The sequence below is a fragment of the Anomaloglossus baeobatrachus genome, chromosome 5 (genome assembly GCF_048569485.1).
Source record: "Anomaloglossus baeobatrachus isolate aAnoBae1 chromosome 5, aAnoBae1.hap1, whole genome shotgun sequence".
Classification (NCBI taxonomy): domain Eukaryota; kingdom Metazoa; phylum Chordata; class Amphibia; order Anura; family Aromobatidae; genus Anomaloglossus; species Anomaloglossus baeobatrachus.
In genome coordinates, this window is record NC_134357.1 from 243346530 (window position 1) to 243369820 (window position 23291).

General features: G+C 43.3%; 1 protein-coding gene across 3 annotated transcripts in view; it reads right to left on the minus strand.

The window, feature by feature from the left end:
- Nucleotides 1-8218: 8218 nt before the first annotated feature.
- The window catches only part of LOC142311143 (oocyte zinc finger protein XlCOF7.2-like), a 57018-nt gene continuing 41945 nt past the window's right edge, over nt 8219-23291 (minus strand). For all 3 annotated transcript variants that reach the window (XM_075349299.1, XM_075349298.1, XM_075349300.1), the window contains exons 3-7: nt 20335-20526; nt 20131-20254; nt 11558-11646; nt 11325-11427; nt 8219-9212 (exon numbers count right to left, since the gene is read on the minus strand). In XM_075349299.1, coding sequence (XP_075205414.1) covers nt 8488-9212; nt 11325-11427; nt 11558-11646; nt 20131-20254; nt 20335-20526 — 1233 coding nt within the window. In that variant the 3' untranslated portion in view covers nt 8219-8487. The remainder of the gene's footprint in view (nt 9213-11324; nt 11428-11557; nt 11647-20130; nt 20255-20334; nt 20527-23291) is intronic.

The following is a 23291-nucleotide window of genomic DNA, read 5'->3' on the forward strand; positions in this document are numbered from 1 at the left end:
CCCCGTGGTCCCCACATAGCTTCTCATAAGCCAGATCAGATACCCACACTTTGCACTGACGAGGGGCAATCATCCCAAAACACCGTGTCTGCAAATTGGGATTCTGATCTTTAATTGCAGCACGAATGGATTTTTTGCCGCAAAGCCGAATCCTTTACAAATGCGTTGTCATAACCCTTTATTGGAGATTCTTAATGACCGGGCCTGACATTAAGAATCTCAGGCTTTATAGCAGCAGGTAAAACAAAGCTGGTATTAACCTCTTATTACCCCGTGTGCCACCCGGCAACAGGGTCGCTGGAAGAGTTGGATACAGCGCCAGAAGATGGCGCTTCTATGAAAGCGCCATTTTCTGGGGCGGCTGAGGACTGCAATTCGTAGCGGGGGGTCCAGAAAGCTTAGCTGTACCTAACTGGACACAAAAATTGTGTGAACCCACGTAGTTTTTTTTAAATTATTTAATGAAATTCATGAAATAATCAAAAAAAAGGGCTTCCTATATTTTTGCTTTCCAGCCAGGTACAAATAGGCAGTTGGGGGTTGGGGGCATATAGTGTACTAGAAAACAGGAACAAAATTCCAAGTGCGGTGAAATTGCAAAAGAAGTAAAATTGCATGATTGTTTTTGGGGTATTTTATTCACCGTGTTCATTATATGGTAAAACTGATGTCTCGATGTAATGCCTCATGTCAGTACGAGTTTGTAGATACCAAACATGTATACTTTTCTTTTTATCTAAGGGGTTAAAAAAAAATGTAGAAGTTTGTCCAAAAAAAGAATGGCGCTTTTTGCGCCATTTTCTGAGACGCGTGTCGTTCTCATTTTTCGGGATCTAGGGCTCAGTGATGGCTTATTTTTTGCGTCTTGAGCAAAAATTGAGTTTTTAACGGTACCATTTGTGTGTGCATGCTACATTTTGATCGCCTGTTATTACATTTTTAAAAAAATGTACATGCCGTGTACCGATTAGCTTAATTGATTTTCTATTTTGATAGATCGGGCACTTCTGAACGCGGCGATACCAAATATGTGTATATATTTTACGTTTTTTTAAACTGTTTTATTTTTAATGGGGCGAATGGGGGGTGATTTGAACTTTTGTTTTTTTTATTTATTTTTTCATATATTTAAAACTTTTTTTTTTTTTTAACATTTTGTTTTTATTTATTTTACTAGCCCCCTACGGGACTTTATCACTGCACAGTCTACCGTAATTGCTTGTTCATTTCTGCTGATCAGAGCTGCACAGCAGAAATGTAGCGTGCCTGTGAGAGCCGGAGTTCTGTCGACTCTAACAGGAAATACGTCATGATAGCGACAAGAGTCTTCACAAGGCCCGTCGCTACCATGGCAACCATTGGCTCCCCTTGATCGTGTCACGTGGTGGCCATTTAAATTGTGCTGTCACATTTTGATCCACACACGCCTGTTAGCCCTACATCTGCTGTTCAAATCAGTACACATGTGCATGGATCACCACCAGGTCACTGCAGCAGCCGACGGTGATTATACTGACATGACCAAAGACATACTGTTACGTCCTTGGTCATAAAAAGGTTAACACTATTTTTAAAAGCATTCTTATGTTGCAGAATTTTTTCTACAACTGACTAACATGCACACATGCTCGGGCACACACATACACAGTATGCAGAAAAATTTGTATTGTTGGTGATTCATTTTATTATTGAACTACAGTGCTGTTGGTTAACCCAAAAAGTTAATCAACCTGAATGTTTAAGAAGTGAAGCTTTTTATTAAAAAAAACTATGTGTGCAGAATTAAGTGAGAATAAGAACCGAAGAAATCAAAATGTAGAAAAATACATTTCTGACATTTCACAAGAATATAAGTGACTACTATTTGAACCATTCTTTTCAATAATAGCCATAAGCCTTCCATCCATGGCATTTGTCAGTTTCTTAATTTGATAAAGAACAACTTTTTGGGTAGCACCAAGCACAGCCTCCTAGACACTGTTTATAGAGGTGTACAGTTCTTTCCATCACTGTAACTCTCCCGTATAAGAAGAGCCCACAAGTTCTCAATAGAACTTAAGTCAGGTGCAAAAGAGGACATTATCATTATTATTAATAACTAGAAGGTGGCCCGATTCTACGCATCGGGTATTCTAGAATTTACATATTGTGTAGTTCATGTATGATTTTTGTTATATATATATATATATAGATGTTGTTGTGTGTAGTTACCAAGTGTTTGTGTAGGGCGCTGTACATGTTCTGGGTGTTGTCTGGGTGTGGCGGGGGGTGAGAGCGGTGTTGTATGTGTGTTGCGTTGTTTGTGGAGCGCTGTGTGTCTGTCGCATTGTGTGTGTGTGTGTTGCGCGGTTTGTGTGGGTGTGGTGTGTTTTGGGGGTAGCTATGTTTTGTGCAATGTGTGTGTTGTGCGGTATGTGCGTATATTTATGTATGCCGCGGTGTTTGTGTGTTGGGTGTTGTGTGTGTGCAGCGTTGTCTGTGTGTGTGGGTGTCTGTGTATGGTGGTGTTTGTGGTTCCCAGTGTGTGTGGTGTGTTGTGTGTGTGTGTGTTGGGGGGAGGTGTGCACCTCCCATCATGCTCCATCCCCCATGCTGCGCACCCCCCATCGTGCCCCATCCCCCATGCTGCGCACCCCCCATCGTGCCCCATCCCCCATGCTGCGCACTCCCCATCATGCTCCATCCCCCATGCTGCGCACTCCCCATCGTGCTACATCCCCCATGCTGCGCACTCCCCATCGTGCTACATCCCCCATGCTGCACACCCCCCATCGTGCTACATCCCCCATCGTGCTACATCCCCCATCGTGCTACATCCCCTATGCTGCGCACTCCCCATCGTGCTCCATCCGCCATGCTGCGCACCCGCCATCGTGCTCCATCCGCCATGCTGCGCACTCCCCATCGTGCTACATCCCCATGCTGCGCACTCCCCATCGTGCTACATCCCCCATGCTGCGCACCCCCCATCGTGCTCCATCCACCATGCTGCGCACTCCCCATCGTGCTACATCCCCCATGCTGCGCACTCCCCATCGTGCTACATCCCCCATGCTGCGCACTCCCCATCGTGCTACATCCCCCATGCTGCGCACTCCCCATCGTGCTACATCCCCCATGCTGCGCACCCCCCATCGTGCTACATCCCCCATGCTATAATAGTTCTCCTATTATACTCAGAGAGGAGTATAATAGGAGGACTGTAATAGGAGGAGTAGTCCTGGGGGGAGAGGAGTATAATGCCGGCTCCCTGCACATGTGTACCGGGAGCCGGTGTACGCTGGTAACTATGATACACATCAGGTAACTAAGGGACCTTAGTTACCCGATGTGTATAATGGTTACCAGCGTTCACGGGCTCCGTCACGATCCCAGCATCGCAAGGTTATGTCTAGCGCTGCTGGGATCGTGACGGAGCCGGTGTACACTGGTAACTATGATACACATCGGGTAACCAAGGGACCTTAGTTACCCGATGTGTATAATGGTTACCAGCGTTCACGGGCTCCGTCAAGATCCCAGCATCGCAAGGTTATGTCTAGCGCTGCTGGGATCGTGACGGAGCCGGTGTACACTGGTAACTATGATACACATCGGGTAACCAAGGGACCTTAGTTACCCGATGTGTATAATGGTTACCAGCGTTCACCGGCTCCGTCACGATCCCAGCAGCGCAAGTTTATGTCTGGCGAGGCGTGCGGAGGGCCGGGGCGAGCAGCCAATCCATGCGGAGGGCGGGGCCAGGCCGAGGCGAGCGACCAATCCGTGGGGGGGCGGAGCCGAGGCGAGGCGAGCAGCCAATCCGTGCGGGGGGGCGGGGCCATGGCGAGCCCAGCGGCCAATCAGCTTTGTGTCACCGTAAGGACACAATTTTGGAGCAAGACAGACAGACAGACAGACAGACAGAATAAGGCAATTATATATATAGATAATAATTAAGCCTTTACTGATCGCCAAACAGTGGAGACTTGAATGCATACGATGGAGTATTGTCCTGCATAAAATCATGTTTTTTGTGAAAACTGTAGACTTTTTCCTGTACCACTGCTTGAAGATAGTGTCTTCTAACAACTTGCAGAAGGTTTGGGAGCTGATTTTAAGTCCATCTCAAAGCTAAAAAGTTCCAACAAGGTTATCTTTAATAATACCAGCCACCTTGCTGGTGTAAAATTTGAAGTGGAGGTATGTGCCCATTACTGATCCAGCTGCGGGCTCATCCATCTGGTCCGTCAAGAGTCACTCTCTTCATGTCAGTAGTTAAAACCTTTGAAAAACCATTTTTAGATATTTACTAGCTATAGTACCCGGCTTTGCCCGGAATAGTAACTCTCTCTCTTCCAGTCTCTGTCTGTCTCCCTCTCTGTCTCTCTTTTTCTGTCTATTTCCCTTTCTGTATCTCTTTGTGTCTTTCCCTGTCTGTCTCTTTGTCTGTGTATATCTATGTCTGTCTCTCTGTGTCTGTCCGTATCTGTCTCTTTCCCTGTCTATCTCTGTCTCCCTGTGTATGTCTGTGTCTCTGTCTGCCTCTGTCCTTGGCTGAATTGTGACATGCCAACATTCTTCTGAAGTTCTGGTTTCATTGTGGCTCCCAGCTCCATTGACTTTAATAGAGGCAGTTTTTTTGCTGAATAACTGTAAAATGAGGGGGGGGTGTTAAAATTTCCCCTTAAAACAAAGTCTATGATGTTCCCTGAGTCAAATGGGGTGTCTGTGCAAAATTTCGTGATTGTAAATGTGTCGGTGCGGATTCCTTTAGCGGACACACACACACACACACACACACACACACACACACACGCACACACACGCACACGCACGCACACACACGCACACGCACGCACACGCGCACACACACACACACAGCTTTTTATATTAGATTGGCCAATGTTGATGTTTCAATTTCTGTGTCTTGGTTAGTTGTGGTCTGGTTTCAGCCTACCCTACTTTGTCCATGTCTCTGATCACTGAGCAACTTGTACTTCTGGGCACACCAAGGTGGTGTCAGTCCTGGTATACAAAAGCACTGGAGAATAATGGCTTCTTTGTTGTTTAAGGTTTTATTCCTTTCAAAGTTTTGGCAGGTAATGTGCATCTTTTTTCTCAACACGTTTTACAACACTGTTGACTATTTGCAACAAAACTTTTGATAGTTCTGTGATTGCTCTCCAATATCTTTGCACTTTACAGTGAGCTGCATCCCTCTGGAATTTCTGACTTTTCAGAGTCTGCTAATTTTTTTCCCCATTTTGCCAGAGGAAAACAAGGTGCCTACTAATTCTGCACACCATGATAAATGGTGTTGGTATACTTAGCCGACACTCCCCCCTCATTAGACAAATACACATTTACTGGATATGCTTCATGTAGTAAGCATTGAAGATTATACAGATTGGAGTTGTAAAATAGGCATAAGAATAATAAAATTAATAATTGTACAGACCGTGATGTATGTTATATATATATATATATATATATATATATATATATATATAGTTTAAACCAGAAGTTTACATACACTATCTAAGAAGACATATATGCATCTTTTTCTCACTATCTGACAATAAACTCCCTATTAGGTTAATTAGGATTACCAAAATTATTTATATTTGCCAAATTCCAGACTAATGACAGTGAGATAATGATTTAAGGCATTTCTATTACTTTCCGCAAAGTAAAAAATATACATTCACTAAGAGTACTATCCCTTTAAACAATATGGGACAGCCCACATGATGATGTCATGTTTTTTGAAGCTTCTCATAGGTTTATTGGCAACATCTGAGTTAATTAGAGACACACCTGTGGATGTATTTTAATGTACACCTGAAACACACTGCTTCTTTGTGTAGCATCATGGGAAAGTCAAAAGAAATTAGCTAAGAATCAGGAACAGAATTGTGGACTTGCACAAATCTGGTTCATCTTTGGGTGCTATTTCCAGATACTTGTAGGTACCTTGATCATCTGTACAAACAATTATATGCAGGTACAAACAAGATGGGAATGTCCAGCCATCATACCATTCGGGATGGAGACGGGTTCTGTTTATCAGAGATGAAAGTGCTTTGGTCAGACATGTGCATATCAACCTAAGAACAGAAGCAAAAGACCTTGTGAAGATGCTGGTGGAAGCTAGTAAGATTATGTGATTATCCACTGTAAAACAAGTACTGTATCAACATGGGCCATTACTCCAAAAGAAACATAAAAAAGCCAGGTTAATGTTTGCAAATGTACACAGGAACAAAGACCATAATTTTTGGAAACATGTCCTGTGGTTCAACAAACTTAAAATTGAACTGTTTGGCCATAATGACCATCATTACATTTGGAGGAAAAAGGGAAAACCTTTGAAGCCTAAGAGCACCACCCCAACTGTGAAACACGGAGGTGGCAGCATCATGTTGTGGGGTTGTTTGCTGCACGAGGGACTAGTGCACTTCACAAAATAGATGGCTTCATGAGGAAAGAAGATTATGTGGCAATACTGAAGTAACATGTCAAGACATCAGCCAGGAACTTAAAGCTTGGGAGGAAATGGGTTTCGAAATGGACAGTGACCCGAAGCATACTACCAAACTGGTTACAAAGTGGCTTAAGGATAACAAAGTCAATGTTTTGGAGTGGTCATCACAAAACCCTGATCTGAATCATATTGAAATTTCATGGGCAAAGCTGAAAAGGCTGGTGTGAGCAAGGCGACATACAAATATGGCTCAGTTACACCACTTCTGTCAGGAGGAATGGGTCGAAATTTCTACCAACTATTGTGAGACGATTGAGGAAGGATATCCAAAACACTTGACCCAAGTCATACAGTTTAAGGGCAATGGTACCAAATATTAATTAAATGTATGTAAACTTTTGACTTTACAGAAAGTATTAAGAATGCCTTAAAACACTCTCACTCTCTCATTATTCTGGCATTTGGCAAATGTAAATAATGTTGGTTCCTAATTGACCTAAAATGGAATAGGTTTATTCTGATTTCATGTCAGATAGTGAGAAAAACCTGCAGATGTGTCTTTATAGAGAGTGGAGGGAAAAACCTGCAGATGTGACTTTTTAGAAAGTGTATGTAAACTCCTGGTTTATAACTAATGTATATTTATTACACACAGATTTTCTTGTAAAATAGATTTAAAACTTTCTTACATATTAATTAGACAGATTACATACCCTGCACATTTTAGCATCCATAGTATAGCTGCTTGTCCTGGTCTGAATGCACATCTACCATCCCGAACTAACATCAATTTTAGACCATTATGTTATTGTATGTTCGGGTCATAAACAAATAGTCTGACTGAGACTTGGAGTTTTATTATGGATGTTAAAGGGAACCTGTCATCAGAAATTTAGCTATAAACCTAAAAGTTTCCCCCTCTGCAGCTCCTGGGCTGCATTCTAGGAAGCTTCCTATAGTTTTTGTGGCCCCTTTTATTCCAAAATAAATACTTTATAAACTTGTACCTTTTCGTATGCAAATTTCTTAAATCTTCCATGGGGGCGGGCTGCCTGATGTACGTTGCTGTCCTCCTGCCGATTTACGCCGCCCCCGAACGCTGAATTTCAAACCTCAGGACGCCGCCCCTGGGCGCCCGTGGTCCCGCGCATGCGCTGTGCTACTGTAGCGGTGCCGTGCACTGCGTGCACGTGTGACCGCTGGTGACGCTTTGCGCGGGCACCGACTGCTCCGTCCGCTCCTCCCATCTATTTCCTGCTGCTGAGCAGGATGGGAAGGAGGTGACGTCCGGTCATCTGGCCAGCGATCGCTTGCGCAGAACGCTGGAGGAATAGGCGAAAGTGCGGTCACGAGGTTATGGGCGGCACTTGCTGATGACACTCACAGCGCCGCCCATAACCTCGTGCCCGCGCAAAGCGTCACTAGCGGTCACACGTGAACGCAGTGCACGGCACCGCTACAGTAGCACAGCGCATGCGCGGAACCACGGGCGCCCAGGGGCGGCGTCCTGAGGTTTGAAATTCAGCGTTTGGGGGCGGCGTAAATCGGCAGGAGGACAGCAACGTACATCAGGCAGCCCGTCCCCATGGAAGATTTAAGAAATTTGCATACGAAAAGGTACAAGTTTATAAAGTATTTATTTTGGAATAAAAGGGGCCACAAAAACTATAGGAAGCTTTCTAGAATGCAGCCCAGGAGCTGCAGAGGGGGAAACTTTTAGGTTTATAGCTAAATTTCTGATGACAGGTTCACTTTAACTTGTCCACACTATGTACATATGAGTAAGGCCTAAAACCCGGGGCTTATAAAGTGCTGTAATATTGCGATGTAGATGAGGCAAAAAGATGGGACAGACAGTAAAAAAACAAAACAAAATATGATAATTTACATAAGGTGTTGACTTGCAGAAAGTTATTGTTTGAAAAGTCTTTATCCAGAATAGGCAAACAATTTTGGTCTACTGATGTAAGCCTTCCTCATTTAACCCCGCAAAACAATTCTGTAAAAATATCAATATACAGTCAATGTTTGTGAATCATTTGATGTCGAATAAGATGTGGCTTCTGAGTAAAACATTTCCCACACTCCGAACATGAAAATGGCTTCTCTCCAGTGTGGATTCTTTGGTGTTTAATAAAATCAGATTTCTGTGAAAAACATTTACTACATTCAGAACAGGAAAATGGCCTCTCTCCTGTATGGATTCTCTTGTGTTTAACAAGAGACAATTTATGCAAAAAGCTTTTGGGACACTCAGAACATCGAAATTGTGGGTCATCTGTGTGAATTCTCTGATGGTCCAAAAGACTTGATTTCCATGTGAAACATTTCCCACACTCAACACACTGAAATGGCTTCTCTCCTGTGTGAATTCGCCAATGTTGAATAAGATTGGCTTTCGAAGTAAAGAATTTCCCACACTCTGAACATGAAAATGGCTTTTCCCCCATTAGAATTCTCTGTTGTACAATGAGGTTTGCTCTCTTTCTACATTCAGAACAAGGATATATTTTGCCCTCTGCATGATGCGCACTTTGTGGATCAATATGTGACAGATCAAGAGAATATTCCTTATTCGTAGACGGATTACACAACAAGCAAGTGCTGCTGACAACTGGGGATACATCTAGTATAGTGGCTGTCTGTCCTAGAGAAACCAGAGGATTAATAGCTTCTGTATCGCAAGCAGAAGATACACTGAGATGTCCATTTGGAATATTTCTGCCACTCTCTTGACCTAGTGAATCTAAAAAAAATAAAAATAAAAAAAATGATTGGTGGTACATACAGAAAAAGAATACTCCTAAGGTAGTATAGTTTCTTGTCACATGTGAATTAAAGTGATTGAAAACAGGAGAAAGGCTGGAGAGACAAAAAAGTGCAAAATATCTGATCTGAGAGGAAACAATAATTGTTGTAGAAATAATGGTTACCTGGTATGGTTATGTGACAGAACCACTGTATTCGCGTAAATCAGCTGTTGCAGCCCCTCACGATAGAAAGGGGTTAAACTTGCGCTACCGGTACAATAGGATAACAGATGGATTCCTTGGCTGTGATTTGTCAACGCATTTCGGAGTACTCTGACTCCATCAGGACAATCAATTATGACATGCAGTGACAAGCAAATGGGGTAACAATGTTTTGAACTTTTCACTTTCAGGCTCTATATCTCCATCCACTACAGCTTTAAGTGTGAGACTCCCTTTATTTTATAGACAATCATCTTGGCTATCCCATACATAAATTTAATTTTGCCTTCCAACTATTTAGCATATGATTAGTTACGCAGATACTTGTCATGTCACTGCATTGTTACTATGTTGCTCCTAAAAGAATCAAATTTTGTTTTTTATTTTATTAATATTTTTTTAAATCCACCTTTGGTGCTTTCAACACTGCTCGAATCGGTCATGCTCTTGATCAGATGCAAGCATGTCTCAACCGAAATCTAATCCCAGTTCTCTTCTACACATTCCCAATGTTGATGCATAGTGGTCGACACATTTGGGTATGTATACAGCTTTTCCTTCAACTCTTCCCACAAGTGTTTGATTGGGTTGAAGTCTGGGGTCTTTGGGACCCAATCCAGCACCTCAACTTCATTGTCTGTGAACCATTTCTTCACCAATCTCGACGTATTCTTCAAGTCATTGTCCAGCTGGAACACGATGTTGTCCTTTTCATACCAATAGTACTTGAGTGTACGAAGTAACTCGTATTATAGAACAACACATATAGCGCAGTACTGAGACCACCATCAATTCTGGTGAAATATCCAACACGTTTAGCTGTGAAACAACTCAATATCATCAGGCTTCCTCCACCGAATTTGATAGCTCCTTTAATTTCTCAAAGTTCTGCCACATTTGTCACTCCAGAACTGAGAGATCTTGTGATGAGGCGACTTGTTGACTCCGACATTTTGCCTGGACGTAAATCTCTTAGCTTTTTGTCATGATTAGGAGCACACTGTTGCTTGAAACACGTCGATATTAGTTATGCCTTGACATTGCATGATGTTTTATATACATTTTTTCATTAAAGAAGTTTTTTTAATCTACTGTGGATGCTGGACTAATTGCTCTAATCTTTTCTGTTGTTCAAATGAGAGCCGGACCAGGTTACTCGAGCACTGCATTTCATCTTACAAATAGAGAACACAGCTCACCAGAGGATGTGAGTATAATAAAGGTCTTTTTTATGTTATACAGAGCGGCCTAGGCTCTTATATAGAGTATTCTAGAATGCTGTATAGAATAGCTTTCTGGTGGTGGCTTATAGGGGAAAAACCTGATGACAGGTTCCTTTTAACCAGTAAGTTGCCTGCCAATAGCATTATCTGATGTGGGAGTCAATTTGGGCGCCACCTTCCCTAAGCTCATCACTCAATCGTGGAGTGCCGAAGTGTTAGTAATGGAACTGGGGGCCTTTTGGAGTTGTGGGCATATTGGTCCTCCTATGAAGATCAGCCTGTGACTAACTATATATATTTTAACTATATACTGCAACACTGAAGTATTACAAGTGATAGTGCAAGTAGTCCAAGCAAATAAAGAACCACATTATAAACCTCTAGAGAAACAAAAAACTAAAAATAAAGAAAAAGAGTTAACGAAATAAAGATAAAACCTAAACATTTAAATCACTTACATTTTACTAATCTGAAAAAATATATAACAAATTAAAAAAAACAATAAAAAATAAATAAAACCTCATTTGGTATTGCTGCATCTGAAAAAGTACACTGTAAAATCGCAATGCCAAGAGACTGGTTCCTGATTTCCCACCAGACAGCTAAAAAGACTAAGCAAGTAGAATATATGAAAGTGTTCTGTATCCATTCCTTATTACGGACCTGGATAGAAGTCAGCATTGTCATCCTCTTCCTTACAAAGCTCATTAGTGCTTATATAGGTTTCTTCTTCTCCATCTAATACGTCAATCTTAATATCTTCACCCTGAAGTGATATTAAAATAAATGTGATTTCATCAGTTCTAATCAGAAAAAGAACAGTCTTAAATCCATCCACAATGGACTATGCAATGTGCATTCGGTTTTGTGTGTTGGTATGTGCAATATCCATATACCTGATGATCCGGCAGGATGCAGTCATGTTCCTTTGGACAGTCACCAGTATACAGAGAACTTTCTGGAGTAGTCGTGTTACTATATCCATCTGCCGTAAACATACAAACATAGTGATAACTTGATAACCTAGGTCTTCATAAGAAGATGAAAAGGTGGGTGAAAGCCCAGCTTACATAAACCCGTAAATGATTGGAGGCATTATGAGCTTTGATAACCTGAACAAAATTTCACATTTTGGAACAGAAATGTCTCTGTATTCTTAAAAAGTAACATTCGTTATCATTTTTATTTTATAAAACAATAGTACACATGAAAATAAGAAACTTTGTAATATATCTTATCAGAGAAATCTGCTTCTTTCTCCTCCTGTACGGATCTTTAACTCTCAATTCATGGGTAACATTTGGACAATCTGTACTCAGTGAAGACTGATTATCTCATTACTGAGACAGGAGATGGCAGGTTATTTTTATATGGTTCTATATAGAAGGGAGGAGTTCTCTCTTCTCCTCTCCTCTATGTAGATTCTCATCAGTAATAACTGCCATCTCCTGTCTCAGTAATGGAACAATCTTTCTTCAGGGAATATGGATTTTACCCGTAAATTGAGAATTTTGACAATAAATGAACAGTCAAGGAGAAGAAAGAGGCTGATTTTTCAAATATGATATTGTCATGAAGGTACAACGACGGAGAGTGGTCCCTCTTATTTCTGGTGTCAGGAGATCGCAGCGCTGGGCTACATACACACTTGCTCAGGTTAATACTACTTGTGCCAATTCTCCTTTATCCGATGTTGCTAGGGTTAACGGGAACCTATCATGTCGGTTTTTCATACTAAATATGTTTTAAATGATGCAATGTGCATCACTGACATGGTTTAACCCCTTCACCTCCCAGCCTGAAAATACTTTCCTGACTATGACTTTTTATTTTGCAATTTTGACCAGTGTCACTTTGACAGGTTATAACTCTGGATCGCGTCACCAGATCCTGAAGATTATGACACAGTTTTTTGTGACATATTGTACATCATGAAAGTTATAAATATAGGCCGTTTTTTTTTCACAAATATACGCAAAAACTAACGGAAGTTTGCCAAAAATTTGGCAATTTTCAAATTTTGAAATTTTATGCCCATAAATTAGAGTTATGTCACACAATATAGTTACTAAATACCATTCCCCCACATGGCTACTTTACAGCTGTGCAATTCTTTAAACTTTTTTTTGTTAGGAAGTTACAAAAGGGTCAAAATTTATGAGCAATTTCTCATTTTACAAACAAAATTTACAAAATCATTTTTTTAGGGTCCGCATCCCATTTGAAATTACTTTGAGAGGCCTAGGTGACAGAAAATTCTCAAAATTGACAATTCTAAAAACTGAACAACTCACACTGCTCAAAACCACATCCAAGAAATTTATTAACTCTTCAGGGGCTTCCAGGAACTAAAGCGATGTGGAAAGACACAATGAAATATTTACTTTTTCCCACAAAAATGTTACTTTAGCCATAAAATGTAACATTTTCACAAAGGTAATAAAAGAAAATGCTCTGTACAATTTGTTCTGGAATTTCTCCTGAGTACACTGATACCTTTTATGTGGTGGAAATCTACTGTGTGGGTGCACGACGAGCAGGGCCGCCACTATGAATTTCAGGGCCCCATACTGGCCCCCTTGAGACTCTACCCAGGCCCCACCCCACCTCCCAGCCTCCACCGCTCAAACCTTCCACACGCTCACCACCATGCTTGGAAAAACGTGCATTATATTATATATATACATACTGTATATATACACGTACATACATAGTCATGGCCAAAAGTATTAGTACCCTTGAAGTTGTTCCAGAAAATGAAGTATTTCCCTCAGAAAATTAATAATACACCCTCTACACTGCCCCTATCTATAATATCACGCCCACACTACTCCATGTATAATAACCCCCCCAAACACACTGCCTCTCTGTATAACATGCCTACACACAATGCCCGTGTCACGCACACTGCTCCACTGTATAATATTCCCTTCACACACACTGCTCCTCTATATAAAATATCCCCCAAACGTATCCCCCACACACTGCTCTGCTGTATAATATCACACACGCATACTGCTCCTCTGTATAATATCCCACACACTGCTCTTCTGTATAATATCACTCACACACACACACACACACTCTCACACTGCTTCTCTGTATAATATCCCCCTACACACACTAATCTTCTAAATACACACATGGGGTCAAAATTATTGGTACCCCTCGTTTAATGAAAGAAAAACTCACAATGGTCTCAGAATTAACTTGCATCTGACAAAAGAAATAATAAATAAAAAAAAATCTATGAAAATGTACAAATGAAAGTCAGGCATTGCTTGTCAACCATGCTTCCACAGAATTTTTAAAAACATAAAACTCATGAAATAGGCCTAGATAGAAATAATGGTACCTCTGAAAATAATAAGACAAAAGGGATATGTTAACTCAAGGTGTGTCCACTAATTAGCATCACAGGTGTCTACAATCCTGTAATCAGTCAGTGGACCTGTATATAAGGGCTACAGATACTCACTGTGCTGTTTGATGCCATGGTCTGTATCACACTCAACATGGACCAGAGGAAGCGAAGGAAAGAGTTGTCTCAGGAGATTAGAAATAAAATTATAGACATGCATGTTAAAGGTAAAGGTTATAAAACCATCTCCAAGCAGCTTGATGTTACTGTGACTACATTTGCACATATTATTCATAAATTTAAGATCTATGAAACTATAGCCAAAATCCCTGGACGTGGCCGCAGGAGGAAAATTGATGACAAATCAAAAAGACGGAAAATACGAATGGTAACAAAAGAGCCCAGAAAAACTTGTAAAGAGATGAAAGGTGAACTTCAAGCTCAAGGAACATCAGTGTCAGATTGCACCATTCGTCGTTGTTTGAGCCAAAGTGGATTTCATAGAAGACGCCCAATGAGGACACCATTGTTGAAAAAAAAAATAATAAAAAAACCAGACTGGAATTTGCCAAACTACATGTTGACAAGCCACAAAGCTTCTGGGAGAATGTCCTATGGACAGATGAGACAAAAATGGAACAGTTGGCAAGGCACATCAGCTCTAAGTTTACAGACGGAAAAATGAAGCATATCAAAAAAAGGAACACTGCCCCTACTGTGAAACATGCAGGAGGCTCTGTTATGTTCTGGGGCTGCTTTGCTGCATTTTCGACAGGGTGTCTTGAATCTGTGCAGGGTACAATGAAATCTCAAGACTATCAAGGGATTCTAAAGAGAAATGTGCTGCCCAGTGTCAGAAAGCTTGGTCTTAGTCGCAGGTCATGGGTCTTGCAACGGGATAATGACCCAAACCATATAGTTAAACACCCAAGAATGGCTAAAGGGTGCTTTACACGCTGCGACATCGCTAGCGATAGCTAGCGATGTCGTGCGCGATAGCACCCGCCCCCGTCGTTTGTGCGACATTTGTTGATCGCTGCCATAGCGAACATTATCGCTACGGCAGCGTTACACGCACATCCCTTTTCAGCGACGTCGCTGTGACTGCCGAATAATCCCTCCTTCAAGGGGGAGGTGCGTTCGGCGTCATAGCGACGTCACTGCGGCGTCACTAAGCAGAGGAGGGGTGGAGATAAGCGGCCGGAACATGCCGCCCACCTCCTTCCTTCCTCATTGCCAGTGGACGCAGGTAAGGAGATGTTCGTCTTTCCTGCGGCGTCACACATAGCGATGTGTGACGCCGCAGGAACGACGAACCACCAGCGGCAAGCACCACCAACGATACTATGAAAAGGAGCGACGTGTCAACGATCAACGATTTTTGACGCTGCCATTGGTCATGTATGGCCTTTTAATGAGAGCTTACGTGGCAAGCCCACATTATTTCCTGCATATGTGTGCTGATCTGATAAGCAGACATGTGCGCCTGTTAATTCCTTACCTCACGCTGTCAAACTCTGACAGTGAGATCTAAAGTGCTCAGGTGGGGATCATGCTGTTCCCCACCGCCATCGGCAGCCCCGTGACGTGATCACAGGGTACCAATGGGTTGGCTTGGAGGTGTGGGTGTCAAATGATGACGCCCTGTCATTGCCATGACGTGTTTCCTGTGAATGCCGACACTCACAGTAACAGCATTTCTCCTGATCAAAGCGATGCTGAAGCATCTCTCTAGTCAGGAGAAGCGATCTGAGTGTACAGACATAAAGTCCCCTAGGGGGACTAGTAAAATCATTAAAAAACGAAAAAAACAAAAAACAAAAAAAACACACACCTAAAAAGTTCAGCTCACCCCTCATTTGCCCCATTGAAAATAAAACAATAATATTACTAAAGAAAATTAACATATTTGGTTCAGAAATGCCTCATCTATCAAAACAAACTCAATGACTTTGAACTGTAAAAGGCGTAGCGAGAAAAATACCTAAAATGACAGAATTACGTTTTTTTAGTCGCTGCAACATTGCATTACAGTGCAGTAACAAGAGATCAAAGCATTGCATCTATCCAAAAATGGTATAATTAAAAATGTCAGATCAAGAAGCAAAAAATAAGCCGTCACTGAGCCCCTGATCCCGAAAAAGAAGACTGATATGGGTCTTGGAAAATGGCGACACAAGCGCCATTCTTTTTTTTTGACAAAATTCAGAATTTTTTTTCAGCACTTAGATAAAAGTAAAACTATACATGTTTGGTATCTACAAACTCGTACTGACTTGAGGCATCATGATGGCATGACAGTTTTACTATATAGTGAACATGGCGAATTAAAAAAACAAACAAACATTGTGAAACGTCACTGTTTTTTCACAATTTCTCCACATTTAGAATTGTCTCACATTTTCCAGTTACTGTCATTCAAAAGTATAACTCATTTCGCAAAAAAATAAGACTCCTATGGCAATACTGATGGAAAAATAAAAAAGTTATAGCTCTTAGAAGAAGGGGAGGAAAAATGAAAAACGGAAAAATCACTCCAGGGGTTAAGGGGTTAAAATATAGTTTTCATTTATTATATGTAAAAAATGTTTTTTTAATTTTTGTACTTTGAATTATTAAAACTAATATTAAGGCATCATGTACTCAGTAGTTAGACTTAAAGGGAACCTGTCACCAGTTTTGGGGTCTATATGCTGCTGCCACCACCAGTGGGCTCTTATATACATCACTCTAACATGCTGTATATAAGAGACCAGGCCGTTGTGTAGGACGTAAAAATCACTTTATAATACTCACCTAAACCGGTCGCTGCGGTGGAGTTCAGTCAGAGAGGCGTCTCTGTTCTCTGATGCCGGCGCCTCCTCTTTCGGCCATCTTCGTCCTCTTTCTGAAGCTGCGGTGCATGACACATCCTACGTCATACACATTCGTTGGTCCCGCGCAGGTGCACTACAATACTTTGATCTGCCCTAGTCAAGACAGATCATAGTGCGCCTGCGCAGGATCTCAGTGCCAGCGAGTGTGGATGACAGACTCGTCATGCACGCCGGCTTCAGAAGAAGGAAAACAAAGATGGCCGAAAGAGGAAGTGCTGATACCGGAGAACGGCGCCACCAATTTGACCAGTCTGCACTGAAGCAACCTCCTAGGTGAGTATTATAAATTGTTTTTTATGTTCTACACAGTGGCCTGGGCCGCAGCTTATAGGCCCCAAATCTGGTGACAGGTTCCTATTAATATATATTGGATCACTGTTGCCTGCTTGCTAATAATAACATTTATTTGCTATGTAACTGTGAGCCACTAAAGTTCCAGTATGTAGGTAACAGGGTGTTATGTAGCTCAGGTAAGCTTTAGCCAAGGTCCCCAATATCATATAATTGGCCAGAGGTAGGGGATCTTATTATTGATTGTCAGTTGCTGCAGTGGCCTTCTTTATTACACCGCGCTGCATGCATATCATGATTATACACTGTAGCCAGCTCATTGTATAATGCATACTGCAGACAGACACTAATAATAGATTTATTAAATCTCCACTTTACACCGCCAGGGAAGTTTTAATCAACAAGAACAATGTTTTTCCTATTTTTTTGCTGTCTAAACCTGGGGCGGGTCTTATGGTAAGATGTGTCTTCTTTGCAATGTTATAATATAATAAATATTGTACATTGTCACTGTATGACCTGACACCCAGGCAAATTACGTGCAAGACATGAAGGATGGCTGATGCTTGAACATATGGCTTCTTGTGCTTTTATTTTGCGTTAACGTTTTTTTCTTTTATGTACTGTGTGCTGTCCAACCAAAGGGCCACAGAAAAGCACTGACATTAAAGGGGTTGTCCACTACTTTAACATTGATGGCTTATCCTTTAGATCATCAATCTTAAAGTAGTGGACAACCTCTTTAATGAGGACATAGGTTTCTGCAGCTTCTGCATTTAGGAACAGAGTGCTGAAAAGACATTGCATTTTTACTTGCAGCAGGTTAGATGATACATTTAGTGCTGTTAGTGGAAGGTTGTTATTTTTAATTCTTTATCAACGAAACAATTACATAACCTGATTATAGTTAGTTGAGAAAATCCTAGAGATAGGTCTGGACACTCAATGGACTCTGTCGATCTTATACGTCACCTCTAAAGGTGGTGTCACACATAGCGACGATGACAATGACGTCGTTGCTACGTCACCATTTTCTGTGACGTAGCAGCGACGTCCCGTCGCTGTGTGTGACATCCAGCAACGACCTGGCCCCTACTGTGAGGTCGCCGGTCGTTGCTGAATGTCCTGCTTCATTTTTTGGACATTGCTCTCCCGCTGTGAAGCACACATTGCTGTGTGTGACAGCGAGAGAGCGACGAACTGAAGCGAGCAGGGAGCAGGAGCCGGCGTCTGGCAGCCTGTGGTAAGCTGTAACCACGGTAAACATCGGGTAACCAAGAAGCCCTTTCCTTGGTTACCCGATATTTACCTTCGTTACCAGCGTCCGCCGCTCTCACGCTGTCAGTGCCGGCTCCCTGCACACGTAGCTGGAGTACACATCGGGTAATTAACCCGATGTGTACTCTGGCTGGGAGTGCAGGGAACAGGGAGCCGGCACTGGCAGCGGGGAGAGCGGCGGACGCTAGTAACTAAGATAAATATCGGGTAACCAAGAGAAGTGCTTTCCTTGGTTACCCGATGTTTACCTTAGTTGCGCTTCCACACGTCGCTGCTAGCTGGGAGCTGGTCACTGGTCGCTGGTGAGATCTGCCTGTTTGACAGCTCACCAGCGACCATGTAACGACGCAGCAGCGATCCTGATAAGGTCAGATTGCTGGTCGTGATCGCTGCTGCGTCGCTATGTGTGACACCACCTTAAGGGTCTATCAGTTACTGTATTTAAAATGACCAGAACTCTGGAAGTGCTGCACCAAAGAGGATTAAGTTGGGTAGGGATTATATGTTGGGGAACTCGTTAAGGTGTGTGGGGGTGGGAAGGGATGCTGAGTTAATTTTTAGGTTGGGAAGTCTGTGAAAAGGGTGAGGAAAGGAAACACTTGAGAAGCCTTCCCTCCTAAAAGACTGTTGATGTGATTTATATATTGTGACAACATTTTCAATGAAGAATATGTTTATAAAAAAAATAAATTACCAGAACATTTTCAAGTAAAAACTCACGAGGCCAGCTTTCAGGGATACCTTTCACTCTTCCATTGTCATGTCACCCTCTATTCTCCTGATCATCTAGGAGCAATGCAAGGTCCTGTAATTGTGTATGGGATTTCTCTGAGCCTTTCTCTAAGGGTACACTCACACGCACATATGACTTGGACAAGTGCAATAAGAGAAAATCTCACATTGCACTCGGACCAATGTTATTCAATGAGGGATAGCAGATGATCAACTTTTTTGTCAGTGAAAGCCATGTCACTTGCACCCATACATGTCTATGGGTGCGAGTGAAACATTGGACTGCACTCAGATGACATCCAAGTGCAGTGTAATAATCGCATCAGCTGACAATGCAGAAGACGGAGAGATTAATCCATCCCAAATTTTATTGATATACTTATGTGGGGATTACATGCATTTTTGATTCGTTTCTGCAGTGGAAACACACTAAAAACAAAATGTGTGTCTTTTACCTGTGAAGTTTGCTCATCAAATAACTCTATGGGAAAAATCTGCACATAAAATGTAGTGTACCTGCAGGGTAATCCACATGTTGCAGATTTGACACATGCTCAGCAGGTCAGTAAACACAGAGTAGAAAAGAAGCACAGAGGGCAGGAGCTTTTTATAAATCACATTCACTTTGCTGGAACTGTAAAATGCTGTATATTTGACGTAGCGAAAACACACAGCATCAAAGGCTCACCAGAAACGGTTTGTGATCACACAGCCGTATGAGAACAAGAGTTGATCTGCAGTACCTAGCAGTGACCTCAGTGAATGGAGCTGTGCTTTACAACTGTATTCAGGCTTTATATCGGATGACATCGGAGCTAAGGAAGCTGATCAGTGCGGGTGCTGGGCGTAGGACACATCATATTGATTAGCTATACTGAGGATAGGTTACCAATATTCTATGCTCTGCAAACCTCTTTAAAACGAACCTTACTTAGTGATGTAAGAGTCTGGTGATCTTCCATCATGACATCCTTGTACAGATCCTTGTGTCCTTCTATGTACTCCCACTCCTCCATGGAGAAATAGACAGCGGCATCCTGACATCTTATAGGCACCTGTCACAAGTAATAATACACTGAGTCATTACTCAGAGAGATCCCATGGTGATCTATGGTGCATCCTCATAAGCGCTCACCTCTCCCATCAGTAGCTCTAACATCTTATTGGCAAGTTCTAGGATCTTCACTTTCTTATTTCTCTCAAATATTAATGAGTGGGGTGGAGACGCATTAATGGGGCTCGGAGGTCGGCTCTGGCCTAAAGACATGCAGGGATGGTTGTCGGGTGTCACACACTTGACACTAGCCTTTTTCACTAACGTGTAGTCCTGTGTGTGGGGAGAGATAGCATGATTAATAGAACTATACACATTCTCAGAATCCTTGACATTGTCCAGTCATGTCCCATTTTATACCAGGCACAGGGAATATATTAGGGTTTCAAGATGTCATAGACAGGGGTCCGTACACAAGAGTCCCTTCCATGAGTCAGAGAGGAAAACTAGTTCTTTGCTGGGACAGACGGCAATTTTTGCAGCCAACAAAAGCACAAAAAACTGATTTTTGTGTACTCATCATAAAATCGTTTTCTCTTAGCCATCATTGGGGGACACAGGACCATGGGGTGTTATGCTGCTTATCCATAGGAGGACACTAAGTAGATGCAAAAAGACATTAGCTCCTCCTCTGCAGTATACACCCCCTGGCAGAGCCAGGCTACCTCAGTTTTAGTGCACAAGCAGTACGAGAAAATGTAACAAGAACGTATCCCAACGGAGGAACGTGAGTAAGATACTCATAACAAAAAGGTACTGAGAGAGAAGCCAAGGCCCAAGAGGGCAACAGGGAGGGAGCTGTGTCCCCCAATGATGGCTAAGAGAAAACGATTTTATGGTGAATACACAAAAATCCGTTTTTCCTCTGACGCCTCATTGGGGGATGTGAAGCCCCACAGGTGCAGTGTCGGTGCATTACCTTCAGGGACTCCACTCGGCTGGATCTTGTCACCGGTAGGGAATCTTCTATTTGTCGTGACGCCACTCTCAGAATTGCGGTCAGTGGGGACCGCCACTGCAGGTTAAGGGATGCCTGGGGCTGATGGTGGGTGCAGTCGGGTGTAGTAGCCTCCTGAGAGTGAGGCAAGCCCCAGGGCCCTGTGTTGGTGTGTAGAACCACAAGGCGCAGAATAACTCCACACACGCAGAATGTCTTTCAGGGGTTTTACTCACTTCAGATGGCAGGGTGAGTAACCCGGGCGTAGCTGGGATGAACCAGGCTGGAACCAGGTATTCCTTCAGGCTGACTTCTGATGGTGACTACCAACTCGCCTTCCTTAGCCCTTGGTGGTTTGGGGTAACCCCGACTTTTAGTCCCTATGGGGGTCACCCAGGGAAGTTGCTGAAGCCTCTCTCCCCTTCGTTTGCCGTTTGCTTGTTGCCTGGGCCAGATCACTCCAGCTGCTTGCCTCCTGTGAACTATGGGCCCTAACTGTGGCTACGTGGCTGCGGCTTTTAGGTGTTGTGGTGTGGGCTTTGAGGGCCCCACACCGGCAGGTTTAGCAGGGAAAGGTGGATCTATCCCCGCTCCGGGATCTGCCGCCCGTTTGGGCCTGGTTCTCCCTAGCAGTCTCCTTACTTCCCACTCTGTGCTCTCTCTCTAGCTGGAGATGGGTTTCGGGTAGCACTCCTAGGTGACCGTTCTCCCCCGTCGGTAGCCACTGCGCGGACGCTGTCAGACTGCAACAGCCCCCGGGGTCTGCTCCTCTCTGAGCTCCCTGGACTCTGCACTGAACCGGCTCACTCCTGGGACCTTCACTGCTGCTCCTGTCTGAGCTTCACTTCATGCTCCTCACTCCTCCACCCTCTGCTGCAGACTGTTTACTCCTCCTTCTCTTTTCCCTTTTGTGCCTGCCTACGCCACCTAGCAACCAGACTCTCTTACCACACCCCTTGAGAGGAGATGGAGGCTTTTGGCCCCCTCCACTATTCCAGTGGAGGTGAAGGCTTTTCCCCCTCCTGGGATCCCCAGGGGTCCTCTCAAAGGTACATGTGTGAGACCTGGTCACTATGCGCCTGTGTAGTCACACCTCGGTCAGCCTTCTGGATTACCTGTATTGTACTGTCCCCAGCATGGGTGCAGTACTCAGTGGTGCCTGACCAGGTCAGGGGCGCCACAGGGGACACAGGACCATGGGATGCCCTAAAGCAGTCCCTGGGTGGGCAAAAAAAAAAATAACACAACCCAAGGACGAGGAACCAGTCCCAGAGAGCCAGGAGCGCCTACTGAGAGAGGTGCTCTACTGCTGTTTGAAGAATTTTCCTACCCAGGTTTGCTTCTGCCGAAGCCTGGGTATGGACTCTGTAATGCTTTGAAAAAGTATGTAGGCTAGACCAGGTCGCAGCCTTACACACCTGTTCCGCTGAAGCCTGATGCCTAATGGCCCAAGAAGCGCCAACTGCTCACGTGGAATGAGCCCGCAGCTCGCTAGGAATGGGCTTGAATTGCAATCGGTAGACCTCCTGGATCGCAGAGCGAATCCCACAAGCCAGAGTTGCCTTTGAAGCTGCCTGTCCCTTCCTAAGCCCCTCAGGAATGACTAACAAGGAGTCAGTTTTCCTAAAGTGGGCTGTTCTGGATACGTAATATACGAGGGCCCTCACGAGGTCTAGCAAATGCAGTGACCTTTCCACCCTATGAACTGGGTGTGGAGAAAAGGAAGGCAGAACAATATCCTCGTTCAAATGAAATGGGGAAGAAACCTTTGGAAAAAAATCCGGAAGGGGGCACAGAACTACCTTGTCCTGGTGAAAGATCTGAAAAGGCTCGTGGCAGGAGAGTGCTACCAGTTCAGAAACCCGTCTGATGGACGTAATCGCCACCAGGAACGTTAACTTCCAGGACAGAAGAGCAAGAGAGGATTCCTTAAGAGGTTCAAAAGGGAACCTCTGGAGACCGTCCAGAACGAGATTGAGGTCCCATGGGTCCAGCGGCCGTTTGTACAGGGGAACTAGACGGGAAACGCCCTGAAGGATGGTCTTGACTTGCGGTTTGCAAGCTAGGCGGCATTGATAGAATATGGAGAGCGCTGAGATCT